Raw genomic sequence first — 21109 nt, 5'->3', positions numbered from 1 at the left:
GATGCTAATTGTTTAGAAAGCTTATTTTGTTACATCTTCTCACATCTTCATAGAACAAGATCATACATGAATGCTTATGCATAATGGAAAGAGACCAGTTTTTTTTAATTGATTTGTTGAAGATTTTCAAATTCTATTCTAGGAAGAGGTAAGCTAGAACTCTTGAGGTTTGGGGTTTGTTTTTGAGTTAACAGTCATATTGCTATTCTGGTCACTTTTAGGCTAATTTTCTGTCTCAATTTATTACTGTAAGAACACTCTGTATCAGCTTGCTCTTGGGCTTTGACATTCATTAATGATCTCTTCTCCAATAACAACGAGATTGGCTGAGGAATTCGATTTCATGTTTTTCATGAATTAAACAGCAACAATTAACAAAGCAGAGTTGGCATATAGAACCAGCCTGTGACTAATTTTTGTCAGCGGTTTCCATGGTGATTCCAGAGACTAAATCACAGGCCCATTATCATGTACCAGTTACCTCAATTTTACACTTGTTTGAGGGTTTTACGGTCATTAAAGAAACCCATTCTCAGCTTCACCCATAATCATTCGTCTTGTACATTTTCATAAGTAAACGAGCAACAAAGAGCCCGTTATCCAATTAAATATCAGCCCTCCCCCTCACTATGCACACATGGACTCAAAGTTGTATGTTACATAGGCTATCCAATTTCCATGACAATAAATGTGACAAACATGACCATGTCCGTACAGTTATGCGCAGACAGTTATATGACATACTGAAGATGATATACGTTTGCATCACTAAAGCGTGTTGTTCTAAAACACAGTGAGATCTCATAAGACAAGACCACTTTGACATGTATCAACATGTATCACTGACTCTGTCCACATCTGCAAAGTAGTGAATTTTGCTCAGTTACTTCTGGCTGTAGACATCTGTAAGTATATAATATCAAACAGAGATAGATAAGGTTAGAGATGACCTCTGCTATCCAGTTCCCCAATCTTCACCCATCTGCACAGTCCCATAGCATATACATTCCAGAGCCTGGAGATTCATGCACACAAAATTCTACAGAAGTGGAGATATGCTATCATATGCATCAGGTTTAATACATTCTGCAAAATGTTTCAAAAGGGATAAATTAGAATTTTTTTTGATGAATCAAACATATTATGTCACACTGAGCCCCAGTTTATATTTCTGCTAGTCTTTGTAAGCCCTTTTTCCAATTGTCTTGCCCTAGGGAAAGCTGTTATTGTGTGGTGGATGAGGTGTGAGTATATGTGTGAAACTATCCCCTTGCATGGTACCATCCAATTCACTGTTGGATGAACATGAAGACCCCCAAGGAATACTGTATAGTCCAATTTAAAAATAGTAATTTAAACAATAATGATTTTTGAGGTATACGCTTGTTACAAGGTCTTGAAACTCAAGAACAGTTTCCTTTCTACTAATATCAGAGAATACTGATACTTTTTTGAGCCCAGAAGATCTGAGCAAACATTTGTTCCCCTGTTAGTAACTTATTTAACTAAGTTATTCCAAACAGGGGTACATCTGTGTCATTTTACCTTTTACCATTTCACTTCATTTCATATTGTTATCCACACTTACAAAGCTCTGTAAAGTATATGTTTTGTAGAGGAGAGTAATGTAGAGTGTTGTGGATGTAGCCAGACAACAATACATCTTGCAGTCTCACTGGCTGGAACAAATCCTCCTCTATTTCTCTCAAGGGAGAATGCATGTCTGGGTTCAGAGACTGAGTCATCAAATATCAAATGAATAACCAGTGTCATACACTGAACTGATGGCCAGTCCATCCATCTCCTGTTTTACCTTATTCTTGGATCAGTCACTGAATATGTGAGTGTTTGCCCTTCTATACGAAACAGTGCAACAGTGAGTCCAGTTTTTACCCATAATTCACTGGTGGAGGGTGTGGCAACACAGAATTCTTGCTGAATTTGAAGTTAATTTAAGAGAAGATATTCATGTTTTAATGTCCCCCTGAAATTTTGAAAATGTCAGTATAAATTGTTTGGGTTTTTTTTGCTGTTGATATGCAAAGTGGAGGTCTTATGTCAGCTCCCAAATAGGTAACCTGGTGGGCCACATTTATACAGTTTTAGAAGTTTAATTTTGCTCTTTACTTATTCATTTTCTTGGACAAAATTATCTGCATAGACAGTGCACAAAAGATTTTCTCAAGTCCATTGTTTACTTTAACTCAGAAGTAAAAAGATAACATTAGAGCCTTTCCCCTCTTCCCAAGAAAAAAAAAAGATAACACTGGAAAGAGGACCCAGCAAAGGAAGTGCATTCAAATACAGTGAAAAACGTTTTTTCCGCATTTAACATAGGCACCATGTTCCATTTTTGCTTGACAAACTGGGCACCCAAGCACCAAATGAAGATTATACCAACTCTGTTCTCGATCAATCAGCTACCCTGCTGTTTCAGACATCCATTGCCCTTTGCTCATTGCTTGATGAAAATTGAAGGCTTTAGATGAAATTCTCTGGGATGGCTAGGTTATTTGTGGTTTAGCTGTCATATATCATCATATCCCAATGTTTTTCACATCAGAGATGTGCAAAAACTCAGGAACGTATGAACAATGGAACAAATCATTTTGAAAAAAACACTGAAAAAAAAAAAAAAACTTCGTTGTAGTTGAACTGCTCCTTCAAGAAGCATTAGCAGTGCCATGGCTTTACTTGTTGCATTAATCAACCAAAAACAAAAACAAAAAAAACACACACATCTAATGGTTAATTGCAGTATTACTTCCACTACTGTTTATCACATCAGAAACTGCTTCCCAGCGTCCTGTGTACAACCTTTGTTGGATTCTGTTGGATTTGTTCCCGTTGGGAAGATAGCTTATTGATCTGCTCTTCATTCTGGAGATATGTCACACATTGTGCAGTAACCACACCAATGATAAAAATGAGAGTAGAACGGTCAATTTCAGACTATTGACCACACAGAGCTTTCCTAAAATCATCACGCGGAAAGCACACCAAACAGATCGTACAGACAATCTCACAGTCTTTGTTGATCAGCTGCTAGAAGCCGATGCTGTCACTGATGTTTCTCAGACCCCAAAAACTACACAGGAGAGATTTTGTTTGCTTTGATGGTTAATATCCTTCCAGGGTGCTGGGATTGGGGATGAGCTGTATTCCCAGTTATTAGCACTCTGTGCCTCTTGTCAGGGTAATGTCTCATATTGTCAACCCTCTATACACCTGTCCAGTGTGCTAAAATACACAATATAAGTCAAAACATTATAAAATATGACCCTCAGCGTGATCAAGTTTCATCACTCCATCTACAAACAATGTTTATGTGGCTCTCTACTCACATGACTGCTTGGGTCTTCGCTCATAAGCTTTATGATATTGCATCACAGAAATACGTTCTATTGTTGCTCAGATAAAAGGGCATTGCTTTAATGTCTAATAGAAGCTATAAACAGAGCTATGTTGTTAATTAAACTATTTCATTTTTATCATTAAGTGGTGGCTGTCCTCTAATAACTCAATTGACATGGAGATTGGCAGGAAATGGTGATCTCTGGGTCGAACTATCAAACTGTGTCATCACTAACAGAGAAGCAATTAAGACACTGACTCCTGTAGTGTGATCATGATTAACCCAAGGGTGATAAATTTCTGATTATTGAAATATTCACCTCAGTATGACTAGGTGGTCCCATATGTTTTTTTTCCAAAAATAATCTGTGTGCAATACACAATATAGTAGATTTCGAAATAAGAAACTTATGAAAGGCTATATCCATCTCAAAATATAGCCCTATGGAAACCTTAAAAACATCAGCTAATATATGGAGAGCATGATTCAGAATGTACACTTAAATAAATAAATAACAAAGGAGGACATACATCTAAGACAGCAGACGGTAAAGGAGATCAAATGAACTGAACTGGTGAATTCAGCATAAAAAAACCTTCCAATAAATAAACAAATAGTAACTAAATGCTGCTTGGATGTTGGAAAATGTCAGTTTATCAGTATGATATTTACTGACTTGATGATATGTGAAAAGTCAGAGCAGCCCATAGATATGGAGGAGAAGGTTATTTTATGCTTTAATCTGTGTAGAATTTGTGTCTATATTACTATGTATCAAAATTCACTTTCATTAATTCAAAACAAAACACTCAACCAAGAATACACAGCTAGTGGAAGAGAAGAAGCGATCCTACACTCTTTGAATGTGTAGAACTGGCAGGACATATGACTGTTGGACAAAGAGGGAAGAGCAGACTGAATAAAGATGAGTGAAGGAACAGACATGAAAAGAAAGACAGTGGGAGAGAACACAAAAAATGACTCCCCAAACTCACCAAAAAGAAAAGAGAAAACAGAAGAAGACGGGTAAAGAAGTTTGAAGATAGACAAGAGAATGAAAGGAGGGCAGCTGTATGTGAGAGGTGGTGTTTACTGAACACGGGGAAAAAACTGAAGAGGAGTCAGACAGTGATGGAATAGAAGAAGAGATGAAAAAAAGAAAGGACAAAAAGAAAGAAATAGATTATTATTATTAGAATTACACTTGCAAAAGTGCATTGTAAGCATTAACTGAATTAAATTTATTTACATATAAGAGAGAGTATAAAAATGAAAATATAAACATTCATACCATATAAACACTCAAATATTCATAGAATCAATCCAAACCATATTAATATTACAAAGTAGAAACCAATGGCTTATTTGCATCGAATATAAATAAATTCATCTGCCCAAGTGTTTGAAAGATCAATCAGATTGTTCACCTTTTGTTATAAAGTCACACTCTGACCTGAGTATCTCCAGCCTTCTTAGTATCACTCCAGTATTGACTGATCATTTCAGTTTGTTTTTCCCAGATCAATCAATCCGCAGCTTGTCGTGCCGGAAAATTAATCAAACAAATCTTTCAACTAGGACTGTAGACATAAGTTTCAAATAAAACATTTACACTGAAAAATCCACTGAACCCAGCAAACCATGCTCTATGTATCCCTAATGGTCTGGGGCATGGAAGAGCTAGGGCAGTGCAGGGCAATGCAAATGAGGCAATGTCTGCTTTGGATCACTGAAAGAGCATCTATTACCCATTAAAGGATTTGAATTTATTTTAAACAATCCCTCTACTGAGAGGGAGAGACAGATAAAGAGAAAGAGAGAGAGAGAGGATGCTGAGTAGAGGCTGGTGTGGAATGGGCAAACAGAAAAGAGGTTATAATAGGATTACATTAGGGATAAAAACAGTTTGGGGTTATGGTTTGTTAATGGAATAATTTAAGCTTGGGAAAAAGTCCTCTCTCTTGTGGATTAGTCATTCAGGTTTTGACGTTTGAGGATGCATGTGTCAGAAAAGTTACAGCTAATGCAATCAAAGTGAGCAGAAATGAACATGGAAGGCAAAGAACACACTGCAGTGAGAAGAAATTGTGATAAATGGTTCCATAAAGCATGAAAATGGAAAAGTTAGTTGGAACAAAATAATGAGGGACAGGAAGCAGATAAGGGAAAACCAAAAACTGTGGTATTAAAGAAGAAAATTCTTACCGGAGTAAAATAATGAGAGTATATGTGAAAAGGGAAAAGATCAAAATGAACAAAAAACAAGCTGTTTAAGAAAACACATTAGCAGAATTAGGCTGCAGGGTACTCAGAACAATAAGAAGCCTTAAAGTTCTGCCGACATGTGAGACCAGGATGAGGTGTCTCAGTCACAAAAGACCAAAATTGTTCAGAGCCTCCTCTACATCCATCTGAACACTCCTTTGCACTGTATTTGAAGAGCACATTTTCTCTGAAGTCCAAAGGAAATCAGTGGCTGACTAGCCAAATAAGTCCAGTGATCAAAGCCCCTCTTCAGAAGTCCAAATAAGCAATGAATCATTTTTTACCTCAGAACCTTGAACTCTCATCCCAAAATCCCTTTAAACTTTGAAATACACCATGTCAAACTACATTTCTGAGAAAAGACCCAGAATTAGAACTGCGTTGGTGCTACAGACCAAACTTATCTTATGCTGTGTACATTTCTGCAGAACTACAGTTACATGCTCCCAGGTACATACTGCTGCAGTTTCCAAAATAAACATCCATTTGTGGTGTTAAAGAGAGTTTTAGACTTGAATTCATGTAAAGTTGCGTGGCTACTTTGTATGGCTTTCTCAATAAATGTTAGAGACATTTTGTTATAACATTTATTTAAATGAGTAACCAAGATAACGGTTCCACAGTCTCTTTCTTTTTTACAGTTGATAGATGTAAGTAATGTATATTGTACACTTTCTGTCAAACTATGAAACTGCACACCAGGGTCCAGGGTCTGTTTGTTTGCTTGTGTTTCTTTTTTCTTTTTTCTTTTTAGTTTTTCCTTTTTTTTTTTTTTTTTGCTAACATAAAAAACCTGATTTTCCCGTCACTGGCAATAAGGGCAAAACATGATGTTCAGGAAGAGTGGTTGGAAGGTCATCCTTTGTTCTCACACCACCAGTCAATATTAAAGCATGTTTATCATTAGTGTCACACATTCAGAGAGGCAGGGTAAGTGCAGCCAAACTTTATTTCAAAACACTATCCAAAGCCAAGGTCAGGATCAGGCAGAGTAAATACACTACTTCAGACTAACCACAGAATCAGAAATCAAAGAACTAGGTTTAGAACTATACACAGTGTAAGAAACGCTAACCGCAGACAGGGGTGCTGCTGACCAGTGATAGGATGGCTAACAAGAGAAACAGAGAAGAGGAATCAAACAAGAACAAAGTGGGCTAACCAGAAACTAGGGATACACAACTCAGTGCATGCACATTTGTGAGAGACTTCACAAATGCCATAGGAGAACCACGAGTATTTATACACCAAAGACTGATAAATAAATGAACCAGACACAGGCATACATGATCACCAGATAATGTGCTAATGAACAAAGAGCAGATGTCTAATGATCTGGCAAGCTAGGCTCTGACCAGAAGACAGGAGGGTGGACATGGAAATGTGACAATTACATCTATCCCTCTTTCTTTCAAAGTTGCTGCATAGTTGTGTCAGCTTTAGACTTGGATTGCACAAGAGCACTGTCTGTAATATACTGGTACTGGTAATCTATTTAACACATTTTCATCATCTTGACCACATTTGCAAAGATTAGAGTAATTTCAGACTTCTTCCCCAAGTGACAAAATACATATTACATTGTTTAAGAAAGGGACCATTGTTTGCAACATCCATACACAAGGTATCACAAGATCCAGTTGCTTGTAGGGATCCATTTTTGGTGACAGGCAACTAGCTGATTGAAAGGAGTCCTGAATTGCAAATGGAAATATTCAGTCCCACCCCCTGTTGTTTTTTCTTGCGTGTTATAGGAATGAATGAATGAGTGAATGAATGAAACTGAGAATGGCCTGTGATTTTCTTTAAAAATCTTCCTTTTTAATGTGTACTTACTACCAAAGTTATTTTATGGATTTAACAGGCGAACAGTGATCAATACACAAATGTCTAAAGTAAGATGAATGTTACATAAGATTAGAAAGGCTTAAAGTTTTGTACCTTTTCAACGTTCTCTGGTAATTGACATTGGACCCCCACAAAAGTTTTACTTTGATGTCTTGGTATCTATCCAAAGTGTCACCCCATTTGCACAACCTGTCTGTCTTCTTGAAAACATCACGTAGAGCAGGCGTGTCTTTCCAAAGAAACACAACTTTCAGGTCATGCATGATCCTCTAAACATCTATATCTTCACACGCCTTCACGATTGTGCATTCACCACAACACATATAAACGGATCCTTTTCAAGGCAATTAGCGAATATGTGTCATCTTTTTCACGGTGTCACACTACTCCATGCAGCGTTGTAGACACTGTCTAAACCAGGGACTTCAAGGTCTGTCTGAACAGGGAATGAAATGTGCAACATTCGTTCATACATTCATTTTCTCAGCCACTTATCCTAATTAGGGGCACGGGGGGTGCTGGAGCCTATCCCAGTGTTCCCCAGTAGGTACGCTACTCTAGTGGGTCAACACTTGGCTCCACAAACACTTTGTGGTGATCACCATTGGCAACACTCTCCTCTGCACCACCATGCCCTGCTACTCCAGGTAAACAATGCTGTCTTAACATAATAAAAAGCTCTGCACTCCTTAGCCTCAATGAGAACTGCACTTCATGCCTGAGGTGTACTTCTCCCATGTGAATGAAATAAAGGTAAATGATTCATCACATCTGAAGTTTGTTGTCTCTGAGACTTAGCAACTCTCACTACAGGGGAATTTCCCTTACACCTGTCAGTCAAGCTGAACAGGGGGGTGGGGTGGGGAGGATTGGGGGGTCTTGAATCACAAGGGTCATATGTCATTTTGACTGACAGTTTGACAGAAAGTGTAGGATATATACTACTGATGTAGCAGAAATTCATTTGGAAATTTGAAGATAGTTAGATTTAATTGTATTTTGTCTTACATTTTGTCCGCGCAAGACATCTAAGTTGCTATGGCATTTAGTCTGTAGATGACAGGGATTGGGGTAACTGTTGATCTGTTCGCCACCTTGATATGCCATTGGATACCTAGAATTAATCAAACAGGCATGTTTGGAGTTTGAACTCTCATTCCTTTAGTTACTGAAGATTGTGGACTTATTAAGAGCTGTGACTGACCAGATAGAGTCAACTATAAAGGCCTTAAATTTGAACAGAATGTTAAGATTAGAAACCTGTCAGGATAAAAAGCCCTTTTCCCCTTCACCTAAATTTCCTTCAGGAGTGTGACGAAGCTGTAATTGAATTGTCCATGTATCGTATAATTGGTTGTGCGTAATATTTCAGAGCATGTTCATCACTGTGTATTACCATGAGCTAGCACAAGCATGAGAGATATTAGGATGAAACATCACACAGAATGTTGTTTAAAAATAAAAAAACCATTTCCTACTGATCTAAGAAAATAATAAAAAAAGGTTGATCTTCAAATGAAATGTAATATATAATTTAGTTTACTATTTTCTATTACGCGGTGAGCTGCCTTGCATAAAATCTTTTCTCATTAAATTACTATGTAAATGTATGAAAGCACCAGGTGAAATGCGATAAACTCATAGTATAATCACAACTTGTTTTTGTACAGTGAGCGTTTAAGGCAGACTCTTCTGAGTATTCCTCTAACTCACAATGTCTTTCAGCGAAAAAGAACCAGGAAAATAATGTGTTTCCATTTAAAGAGGTAAGCTTTTTGATCTCAACAACAAATTAGGAATCTTTATACTTTCCATCACAGTGGAGGCTTACCTGACTAGATATTTCAGGTCCCCCTTTTACATGTCTGTGTAAATCTACCGTGTCATTCTGCACAACAACAGGCTGGTCTCAGTTTGAAACACTGCTCCTATGTACTCTGTTAGTAGAGACTGAGCAGTTTAACAGCGGTTGTCTGCTGCTGTCTTTGTCCCGACACACTGACACAGTGTAATTTTCATAAATGTACCACTCATGTCCTGTCATTAATGCATGGGATGCAGCAGGATTATCAGCACAACACACTGCCCCTGTTCAGGAACTGCTCCTCCTGTGAGAGCTTTGACTGATGCTGCTCTCCAACTGATCATAGATAAAACAGGAAAATATTGTAATTTTTAATGGAAGCGCAGAGGAAGAACTTATTTTCACATTTAGGGCTGAGAAGATTCTGAAATCTAAAAGGCTTCAGGACTCAAATCAGACACTGCGAGACCAGTTCTGAGACCTTACCTGACAGTCCGGTCTGAAACCACAGAGTTTACAATTTCAGTAGAATGCAATGACATTCCTGTCAATTTAACCAACAAATCAGTTATTATCGGAACAATAATGGCATCAACAGGAGCATGTGCATCCAGAGAACTGTTAAATTACAGGGGAGCACTAGACCACCTCCTTCACTGTTCAGCTCTGGACATCCATCTCTTTGCTTTAACCACAAAAATTAGGTTGAGTCCTCGTGCCCATGCTGAGCCGTTTGCTGATTTCATATTTTAATCTATTTGAAAATTCTCTCAGAGGTTGCATTTGGCACATGACCATCAGCGAGGAACATCCATGGCAGAGTTCTCCCCCCAAGCTATGGAAGCCAATTTTGCTTTTCACACCGAGATGAAACCAGCATTTAGTTGTATTTGTGTAGGAATATTATGTTTTTGTTCTGGGGTTTTTTTTTTGTTTTTTTGTTTTTTTTGTCTTTTTTTGTTTTTTAAATCCATTTCAATTTCCAGCAGGTCTGAGTCAACATTAACATTCAGTGCACAGACACCTGTCCTCTTTGGCTTTTGTAATCAACTGCCCTAAAGTCAAGAGCTTGAGAAAATGTTTACATGTTTATTTACAAACTACAGCCAATACAAAAGTGTTTAACTAAAAAAATAATGTTACAATGTGCTTCCCCCTCGCCGAAAAACAAAACAAAACAATAGGGGCATCAAGTCAAAGAGGACAAACAGAACAATATTGGAAAAAAATATACAACAGTCTGATACTTTACACCTATGGAGAATAGCTTCAGGAATAATTAATCACACACATCTCAAATATGAACATACCATGTCTTTGAACATTCATACAGAGGTTATAGCTGCTTTTCTAATGCTCAAAATCATCACCGTTCACGCTTTACTCTACTATGTTCCTCTGTTTCATAATTAAATAGTATGCACAGAATTCCATCTAAAATATAAACCAAGTCACTTGTTTCCCAGGGTGTCTTAAACATTTATGCATTTACATCATAACTCCAGCACTCCTGACATAACTTCATAACAACAAAGCACTTCTGCATTTCTAACATCTGACCGCCAGGTATAATTATCACGTAATACCAGAAGACAATACATAGCACCAAGGTGCATATGTAAATACAATGAAAATGCATAGATATCTGAGACACTTCTAATCAGGTTGTATTCACTTCTGTAGTATCCCAAGATTAATCTGACAACTGTGTCTACTGCCTAAGTGTTTTATACCACCATGATATAAAAGTTTCATTTTCATAAGCTGTGTGTTTAGATTAATTACCTGATTGAGGGATGACTGGATGCCAGTGCATATGAGAAAGTATTGTGTATATGAGTCCTAGGTGTGTTTAAAACAAAGTGTTCATTATGTGCCTACATGTGAGTACGTATATGTGGGCTGGTGGTCTTTAGAGAGAAGGAGACTGAGTCCGTGCTTTCTTTGCTTCAGATGGACACTCTGTGTCTGTACTGCTGGTGGTAGAACAGGATAGATAACTGTGGTTTGAGTCATGGCCGTTGATAGGATGTGTGTCACTGGGTGTGTTCTGCATTGTGATTGGTTGTGAACTGCTGTCATTCACAGTCCCTGGGTCTTTCTGATGATTCACTGATTTCTCCTCTTCATCGTCTTCTGTCTTAAAGTCTCTTCTCTCGCTCTCTCCATCCTCCTCTATCTTCTCTTTTTCTCCACCTTTCTTCTCTTCAATCTTTAGTTCTATCTTCACCTCCTTTTTCCATGCTCCAAGAGGTAGCACATCCAGGTCGCCGCCGGAGTTCTCGCAAATCGTGGGTCCCTTCCACTCAGGAATCTCCAATCCCAGTTGTTTCATCAGACGGCTCATTACGTCATCCACGTAAGCATGGATAAGCAGATGGCCATGTTTGTCCTACAACACAGAACAAATCTGGTGAATGTCAGAAGTCAGGGGTTGACCAATTATCGCTCTCGCCAATTACGGGAGCCGACATTCATCATTTTTCTGACCGTCGGAATCGTTGTTTTGACTGACATGCCCGCCAATTTAAAATAAAACAAACAAAGAAAAAGAAGAGGAAAAAAAAACAATTAAACAGATTAGAGGACGTTTTTGCATTTTAAATGAGCGTCATCGCAGAAAAGCGTGGAATTATGTGGGGAAGAAAAAGCATGAAGACAAGACTGAAGTGTGGGGGAAGGCTGGCCACATATTCCACTGTAAAACTCATGACTTCTACACCAACAGATCATTCCATGTCTGGAGCCAGAAGTAAGATTAATGACATTACATAAACTCTGCGTGTTGAATCATACATTAACATTTTTCTGTCCTAAGACCTGCTTAATCAATCACATACGGCCCAGCCTGTGACAGGCACTAATGAGACAGTGCTACATGTTGGCAACATTCACACACATGTCTGGTGTACCATAAAACACTCTTTATGTGTGAGCATGTAAAGTGTCATTAGCATGTGCATCAAATGTGAAGAGCAGAAAAATCGAATACATGTGTAACAACACATACAACCCAGTCTCTAACGAGACCAACATGTTTCAATTAAGGCTGTTTATAACCAGAATCGAGAGAACATTGCAATTGTGTGTGAAACAGAGCAGTGAGTCCAATGATACGTGTGCAGTTGTATGTATGCGTGTGTGTATGTGGGCTGGGACTGGAGGGCAGCTGTAAGTGTGTGTGAGAGTGAGACTCACATGTTTGGTGGGCTGTAGGTTCACGATGACCACTTTCCCTCCTTTGCGTTTTGTGATCAGCGGCAAGTCGGCACTGGGCTTGATTTGTAAAGATGTACCTAGAGTCAATGCCAAGTCCGCACGTCTTCCCATGTACACACACACACACACACACACACACACACACACACACACACACACACACACAGATAGATTACTAATTACATCATCCATCACAATCTTGAATGCTCATTACTAAACATTAGGTGAATGTTCTGTTACTAAACTACAACAGCCTGAAGTCTTTTGTCATCAAAGCAGCAGTGTCAGAAAGGACCCACTGAGGAGGACCAGTCAGCACTGAGAAGAAGCACTGCCAGTGCTGATCGTTCAGGGACGACATAGCGGCTAGTGCCTCATTTTAAGTCCCACTGAGGTTCAGAGGCGGTTAAGAGCCTGCTCCCGTAAAACTACTGCAGGGTCTGAGCGCACACTTAAAACGCAGCACGTTGATCCCAGAGGGGGTGTGAGCTGTGCTATACCGTTAGCTGTAATTATGCGACAGAAATATCAGACACATCCCATGGGCTCAGGCTCTGTGTTTCTCACCTGGAGGCCTCATCTGCTCTGTTCAGGTCTCTGTCTGGCAGCGAGTCTTCCCAATCTAATATAGTGCTGATCAGCTTTCCTCTGTCGAGCAATACAAACACACGAATCAATAACAATCCACCTCACGCATACGGCACATGGCACATTCAGCATCGTCTCCTCAAATGTCATGACGGACAAAAGCAGTAACGGACGCATTCAAACCGGATACTCTTACTTAAAACTAAACCTAAACACTTAACATAAACAGGCACAGTGGAGACACAGAGGCAGCGGTGGAAGGACAAAAAAAAAAACAGATATTGTGGTTAAAACGGTGGTTTACTTTACCTGCAGCCCCGCAGTCCTCTGGACCGTGTGACTTCACAGTACCGGCCTGTCGGCTTCAGACCCATCACTCCGATAACCTTGTCGCGCACGTACTGCCTGACGAGACAGCAAACCCCACAACGCATCTGGGATTATTGACACAGCAATCACAGAATCCACAAACCACTGATCAATATTTAAATCAAAGCGTCCTCTGACACGGCATACTGAATGAAGACCGAAAGTAAATCAATGCTCTAAAAAAGATGCGAGCGTCATTCAGAATTCACAGATAGCTGTGCGCCTTCAACAACTCCTGAAGCAAAACTAGTTCCCCAAAAATAGGAAAGTTGCATCGGCTGTTCGGATTTAAACTGTGAATGGTTGAACTGTGCGTATAATTTGTCAAAACATGGGTGCTGTGAAAAATAACAATCACTAAAATGTATTCCATCTGCTTGGATAATAGCACCTAGCGCAATACAAAAAATCAATCTAACTTTTTTTGGAAGCTGACATTTCCGGCAATCCCGCTGTCAAAAAAAAGCGCAACACGGATTAAGCGGGTCCAAAATGCCACACTGTTTTCAGGAGGCCTCTGTTGAGTGGAAAAGATTGTATTGAAGGAAGTCAGACATTTTTCTCAGTAAAGGGTATTTTGCTGAGACTAAATTACCTCAGTAGATATAGAGTATTTCTAGTATGTCCTCTATCTGCTGTTTTACAATAGTTACTTTATGAATAGTTGAGAACTCTTGTTGTTTTTTTGTTTTGTTTTTTTTGACAAAAATTTCTTGGTCATCGACAAATCGTTTGAACTTATGAGGAACCACAGATATAGTGACATGTACTGCATATCAACAAATCTCTGATAAAAAGAGATAGTACTTTAGCCTTCATTGCCCAGGCTTGCTCTGAATGAAGCCTATCATCAGGACTGTGAGCCCAGCACTACCTTCTCTAAACATGACAACAACTTAGATTATCCCCCATGCTGCCCCAGACCTTTTCTTCCAGGAAAAAAGGATTTGTGTGTGTGTGTGTGTGTGTGCGCGCGCGTGTGTGTGTGTGTGAAACAGGCTGAGTTCACGCTGCGTGCTGACACACATACTTGCCACATTTGCCACACTCCTCCACAAACATGTTGCCATGCAGCTCTGACAGTCGATCCCTGTGAGAAAAGACAAGAGACAGAGGCAGGAGGAGTGGTTGAGTTAGAATGAAGAGGAGAGAGGAGTAGAGAGCGGAGGGGGGAGATAAAGAAAGATGAGGGGAGGGAGAGGTGAACATTCAGGTGAATCTTTCCAATTCCCTCACGCTTCAGTATTTTAATGTATATGTCTGAGAGTGTTCCTGTTAACATACCATTCCACATGTCAATATGTAAATTTACACATCTGCACAGACATTACAATGTGTCTTTCACTGTGGACAGTCGAAATGGAAGCTGACTGAGAGCATCTACTCATGAGGAGGACAATTACAAGAGAGTAAGACAGATGAAGTATAATCAGAAGAAAGCATATTCCCATCCATATTTGCATTATAAAACAGATGGGAAAAAAACAGTCTATTCTCGAGTGCACCGTATATGAATGTAAAACATATTGAAATGCTCACTTGAAAAGCACTGCTTCACAAATGTGATGAATTAGCATGCGACGGATATGCACTGTAAGAAGAAAAAGAAGGAGAGAGAGAGAGAGAGGGGAGAGAGAGAGAGAGAGAGAGTGAGCGAGTTACCGGGGAAAGCCTGAGCGGAGATGCAGGCCGTCCACGTTCTGGCTGATGAGATATTTGAGGTAGCCAGCCCTCTGGAGCTGCAGCAGTGCCATGTGGGTCACACTGGGCTTAGCATCCTCAAACGTGGTGTCAAAGTGAGGGGTCTCTCCTTTCTCCTCCATCGTCCACACGCCTTTAGGACCCCTGAGTAACCAAACACACAAGTCACACACACACACACACACACGCCACCCATCATGGGTTCAAACAGTTCTGTCCTCATTAACAATGATAGTAAATGATTTTGCTTCATTTAAGGATCTGTAGCTATTACTTTACAATCCATTGTCCCTCTCTTTTGTAGCCAGAAGAAAGGTTGCAGAAGTTTGAGAGAAATGACCACAGTGATTTGTGAGACCACAGAGAGAAAAAGAGAGAAAGGCAGAAAAAAAGAGAAGAGAAATAGAATATCAACTCTGAAGCACATTAGAGTTTGAAATGATGCTTGCGTTATCTCATCCTGGACTAAGATGAACGGAGGTGCTCCGTAGCTTGTTTGAAACCAGTCAATTTCCATAAAGACAGAGACTTTTGTGCCCAGGCTGTACACAGTCTCTTTTACAGACACGCACACTCACACATCTGATTCTACTCGGCTTAACATGCACTTATGACCTGATCCTTAATGTTCCTCTGCCTTAAATAACCATTTCTCACAGGTAGCTTAACATCATATGGACATGTTCATATAAACAACCAAGGTGATCACTGCTGCTGTATGATGTTTACTGTTTAGCGAATTGGATGTTGTGTTGATTTGATGTTTAATTAAAAAAAAAACAAAAAAAAAACACAAGTGACAGAAAGAAACAAGAGAAACACACACACAAACACACACACACACAGGTGTGCTGTAAGACTGCATCTTAAGGAAATTATTGTATATCACACTCAACCATGCACGTGCAGAAAATGGCTCTTTTCAAGCAAGTGTACACACCTGAGGGGGCAAACCAAATGTTTTTGAGTGTGTGTGTGTGTGTGTGTGTATCACTTCTGTGAGATCTGTTATTCAAGTAGCCTACACTACCTGCACAGCTGACAGGTGCAACTAATGTTAAATATTTAGAGTTTAACTTAAAATATATAAGCAGTGAAAAGCAAAACATGACATACATTTCCTAAAGTTGTTAAAGTAACAGAGCTGAAAGAGAGTGCTGTACAAGCATGAAAAAAAAGAGAATCTGTCCTTAACTGAATGCTCCCAGTGTAAAAAAATGAAAGATGGAGAAACATGGATAAGTTTTCAACATTGTGTCAACATCTCTTTAATGAATATTTTTCTGTTTCTTCACAAAAAGCTCTGTTCTGTCAGAATGTTTTTTTTAAATATATTTGTAGAATGTATATATATATATACACACACTATAGATTACACTTTTCCAAAACTAAGAACAACACCTGTTTTTCTAATCCAGAAAGAGCATAGGCTTCAATGGCAGTCAGAAGATATTCTGTGAACATACTTACAAGTTATGTAAATTAAACTGCTCCAAAAGACACTACTGAACTCCACAAACTACCATTTGACAAGAACATGTTTTTCCATCTTCAGTTAAAGAAAATCTCAGATCCAGGCAAGCAGTTTAAACCACATATTTCAAACCCGGTCCAAATTAGAACAGTGCACTAACTCTTAGAAGGAAAAAAAGATTCATTCCTCCCGGAGTTTGTTGTAAAGCTGATGTCGCCTCATTATACTCATTGTAGGATTTCTTGCATGCTCTGTGTTATCTTAATTATTGTGCGTTAGAGGCTTAATTTGTCCAGTCTCAAGAGCCTGAATTATGCCTTTTCATAAATTCAGTCACTGGTGCTGGGAGAATACTAGATTATTAAATGAGGTAATAAGTATTGGGAAATAATGGCTGGAAAATTGACCTTGATATAAATGATGTTGTACTGAAAGGGAAAAATTCAATTGCAATTGCAAATTGATGCAAATTTCCTCTGAATCTCATAGGTTGAGCAGAAATTCGTTACATTTATGCATAGAATGGACTGTCTCTATTCAGGTCACTTCTTTATCTCATCCCAAAGGACTTCACTGAAATTGGTCTAAATGAAACACATCAAGAAGAACTGCCATTTCTCAGTGCAAGGCACGTCAAAGGAATTTTTAAGCAATGAGTGGCATTCTCACAAGTGGGTACCAAAGCTATATGTCGCCCTCTAGTGAACACCTAAGGGAAAGTCCTCCCTGAGCCAGTCAGAAACCTCTCTATTTGAAGTAGTTGCACATTCTGATATAGCTTGACATAACAATATGACATATCTTGTCTTGTCAAGCAACAAAGTAACATAATACCACATTAATAACCTGCTGATCATGAGTAGTTTATGTAGTCAATTGCTTCCAACAAACGAAAAAAAATACAGACACTGGGAACCCGACACACTCAAAACAACCTGAAGATACTGCATAAGCCATTCAGTGTTTGTTAGTGAACACACTGTACAGCTGATGCAGACTGTACAGGCTTAGTAACCCTGGTTCAACCAAAATGTTTCAAAAACACAAGGGTCCTGTTGGAACAACTAGCCTATTTAAAACCTTACAAAGAAGAAAGTAGCATATCGATGTTCTCAGTCACTGATAAAGGCTTTCAGACTGACTTTCTTTTGACCAACAACAACTAGACAAGGTCACAACATCTTGTTAAGATGTCTCCCGCTGGCAAATCAAAATATCACGTCGTATGATATTTTATGATACTAGATGTGGATCGAGTATTATCTCTTGATCTAGTAACCAGAGGAGAAAGATCCAAAGATGTCTCACAATGGTTGTAATTTCACATAGCTCATGACCTGAATACCTTTGTTTCATCAAGTATATACACTGAGCATGTGTTCTTGATTACTAGCACACCCTCAGGTCCTCCCATCCCCCCTATGTTTTGAATGCTATATTCTGGGTCCCCTCTCGATTTTACACCCCAGTTTCACATATGAAAAAGAGAAGACTTCTTACCTGAAGTCAGGTATGCCTGCAGAGGTGCTAATGCCTGCCCCTGTGTGCACTACCATGTACTGGGACTCACGGATGAGCTTAGCTAGTGTCTCCACTTTTGTCTGCAACTCATCTGGCGTGTCAAACACCTGAAACAGCGCAAATGAAAAAATGTTTGGATCACTTTGAAAGGCAAAAGAAAGTGAAAAAGCAGAAAATGCAACTCGATAAATATGACTGGCACGAATGTTGACGTTACCATAGCAGCACCTTGCTAGATGCATGAATCATGTCCGTTATTAACACACACACACACACACACACACACACACACACACACACACACACACACACACACAAAACCCTCAAGCTGATATTTTGCTCTGACACAGTGTGAGAACAGTTTTCCCACTTTCTTTTTAAACTGTGGGTTAAGAGGTATGCAACTGGCCTTGATCCACTGCCCAGGTAGCTACTGAAATGAGCAGAGGCATGAGCTTTTCTCTCGTGCTAAATCAAATTGCTATGAAGCAACTGTTCTCCCATGGAAAATCTCAAAATACAAGATTTAATAAGTACGTTTTCTAAAGCAGTTAAACTACTTCAAAAGAATAAATCTAAAGCCTCGACTACGTTAGCAGGCTAACTCCCACGACAGCACAGAGGCCTAGCTCTAACGCTCATGTTAAATGTGAATTCTGTTACGTTGCAAGCTAAGCTAGATTACTTACCTCAGGAAGCCCGCATATGCCTTTGTTAGCATAAGGCGATAGCCCAGCGGCGTAATTGACGGACATGGCTGATATATTAGCCTCCTTGGCTTAAAATATTTCTCTGAAATATTCCTATATAATATTACAATATGTTTTGTTGCGCTTAGCCGGGGCTTTTTTCCCCCTTCCAATGTTGTGGTGCGTAGCCGTGTATGACGTCATTGCGTTTTCTCTATTCTTGATGGGAAACGAAGTCGTGAGAAAGAGTAAAAGCCTACAAATAACTGTAGGCATATGGATCAGCAAGCCTGTGCTTTCATGCTTTTGTAAGACCACCAATAGTATGAGAAAATAAATAAATAAATAAATACAATTTCAGCATCAGCCTCCATCTACCTCCCAAACAATTTACCTAAGAGTCCCCCCCCCCCCTACCCACACACACACACACACACACACACATCAGTATTTTGCCCGGTGGGTGACCAGTGTTTACTTATTCTTGAGAACTGGTTGATCGGTTGAGGCTTCCTTTGACTGTTGAACTCAGTTTACCGATTTCAGCAGAACCAGTTTTCTAATTCAAGCTGGCTCATCGTAACCCAGACCCTCTCCAGGGCAAGTACACCATTGTAAGCATACCGCTCCCACGAGTTCTTGAATTAGCTCTGCTGATTATTCATCTTAACGGAAAAATAACAGTTCAGCCGTTGGTCGGCTGTAGTCACGCTGTTTACTTAAATATTTGCTCTGACAATCATTTCTGTGTAGATCGTTGGTTAGGCACAGCTAAGAAGTGACTGTTTCTAAAATGATTCTTGAATACATATCAAGGGACACACGACACATTCGAAGAATGCGTAACAGTCGCCTCTCACAGGACATGTATAACAGGTGTAACTGGCGAGTTAAATGTGTGGATCTCTTACTTAGCCCGACACCATCACTGCCTGTGGAAGGCGCCAACGAGCTACACATTTAAGTAGTGACTGTGCTGCTTTTGATCCCTCCTCCCCCGTCAGGTACGGATACGAGCGTGACATGTGTCGAATAGAAAGTGAGCCCTGGGTTTCCAGCTGAGCGCTTACTCTCTCAGCGTGTGCGTGCGTGTGTGTGTATGTTGTTATTATTATCCTGCCTGCCTGCCTGCTCTCCGCTTCGCACAGAATGGCCAGATTCACCCAGACTGAAGCAAGACGGCAGCAGCATCCTCAGCAGCCGCCCCATCCTGCCCACGCTAGCCTGCTCCTCAGCGGACCGGGGGCAGTACCGAGCCAGCCGCCACTACTACTGATCCCGCACCAGCCCCAGTACGCCCAGATCACATTCCCCAAACCCATGAACGGGTCAGAATCCATTTCCATACATCCTGACAGCGGCACCATGAAAGACCAGGATGCCATAAAGCTGTTTATCGGACAGATACCGCGAAACCTCGAGGAAAAAGACCTGAAACCTCTTTTCGAACAGTTTGGCAAAATCCACGAATTAACAGTCCTAAAAGACCGATACACCGGCATGCATAAGGGTAAGGTTTTTAAATTAAGAGAATATTGCTCGCTGTCATTTGATGTGTACATTCCTACTAGAATGAGTGTTATAACCGCCTAAATGTTTGATTTTTTTATGTGTGTGAACATGCAAACGGGTTGTTGCGCGTAGCTAACGTCAATTCATTGCTTACATTTTTTAGTTTTTTGATCTGTTCTTCCAATTTGTAAGATGTGGCAAATACTTTTCATACGTATACACGCAGTGCTATGCAGTTTCATTACCGTTTTATTAAAACGGATAAGCTGACCTATTAAATCAAACTGGTGTATTGACAAAATAAGTGAAATCTTGTGCAACTGTCGCCCTTTCGTTCTTGCAATTTGAAGGGGTCCCAGAGCACTTCTTTATTGTTCAATGCTTTTACAATATTTTAAAGATGATGGAGTATGAATACAGATTTTGGTCACTCCCACTTTTATATATATTCCACTATGGTATTTTTTTTACGCTCCCAGAAGTAGGGCATCGCCGCACAGTTGATGCATATTTAGAGCCCCCTCCAAGCTCACTCCATCTTACCCACTGAGCGCACGGGCTTGCTTCGTCTTCTGTTAACTGATGGCTGATTTCCTCGCTTGACAAGCAGCATGAAGCATCCGAATAATCAAATCTTAACGCTGACCAGTAAGCGTATGCAAATAAATGAATCGTTCAAAAACGTTTCAAAGACATGTTGATTTTCGGATGACGCTGGATAGTGCACATAGATGCTGTTCTAAAGGTCTCGTGGGAACACATGA

The 21109-nt window shown here is 39.7% G+C and overlaps 2 protein-coding genes across 15 annotated transcripts in view; one reads left to right on the top strand and one right to left on the bottom strand.

The window, feature by feature from the left end:
• Positions 1-10546: 10546 nt before the first annotated feature.
• sirt6 (sirtuin 6) lies at positions 10547-18899 on the bottom strand. Its single transcript, XM_030774467.1, has 8 exons — positions 18834-18899; positions 18124-18251; positions 15111-15293; positions 14479-14538; positions 13389-13484; positions 13059-13139; positions 12471-12594; positions 10547-11664 (listed from the first exon to the last, which is right to left on the bottom strand). Exons 1-8 carry the CDS (start codon positions 18897-18899, stop codon positions 11185-11187), a joined length of 1218 nt encoding a protein of 405 aa, XP_030630327.1. The 3' UTR covers positions 10547-11184.
• A 1083-nt stretch (positions 18900-19982) lies between these two features.
• Positions 19983-21109, top strand: part of LOC115813323 (CUGBP Elav-like family member 5) — a 93293-nt gene continuing 92166 nt past the window's right edge. For all 14 annotated transcript variants that reach the window (XM_030775964.1, XM_030775959.1, XM_030775963.1 and 11 more), the window contains exon 1: positions 19983-20343. In XM_030775964.1, coding sequence (XP_030631824.1) covers positions 19983-20343 — 361 coding nt within the window. The remainder of the gene's footprint in view (positions 20344-21109) is intronic.

This window comes from Chanos chanos, chromosome 5, assembly GCF_902362185.1.
Source record: "Chanos chanos chromosome 5, fChaCha1.1, whole genome shotgun sequence".
In the NCBI taxonomy this organism is placed as follows: domain Eukaryota; kingdom Metazoa; phylum Chordata; class Actinopteri; order Gonorynchiformes; family Chanidae; genus Chanos; species Chanos chanos.
This window is presented reverse-complemented; position numbering and strand designations above follow the sequence as displayed.

What these genes read in the sequence shown, in the direction of transcription:
- sirt6 (XM_030774467.1), bottom strand. Translation starts at nt 18,899, where the DNA reads ATGTCCGTCAATTACGCCGCTGGGCTATCGCCTTATGCTAACAAAGGC. An exon ending in GCATATGCGGGCTTCCTGAG is followed by an intron (nt 18,252 to 18,833) that starts GTAAGTAATCTA and finishes GCGCTGTTTCAG; the next exon opens with GTGTTTGACACGCCAGATGA. An exon ending in GAGTGTGGCAAATGTGGCAA is followed by an intron (nt 13,485 to 14,478) that starts GTATGTGTGTCA and finishes CTGTCTCGTCAG; the next exon opens with GCAGTACGTGCGCGACAAGG.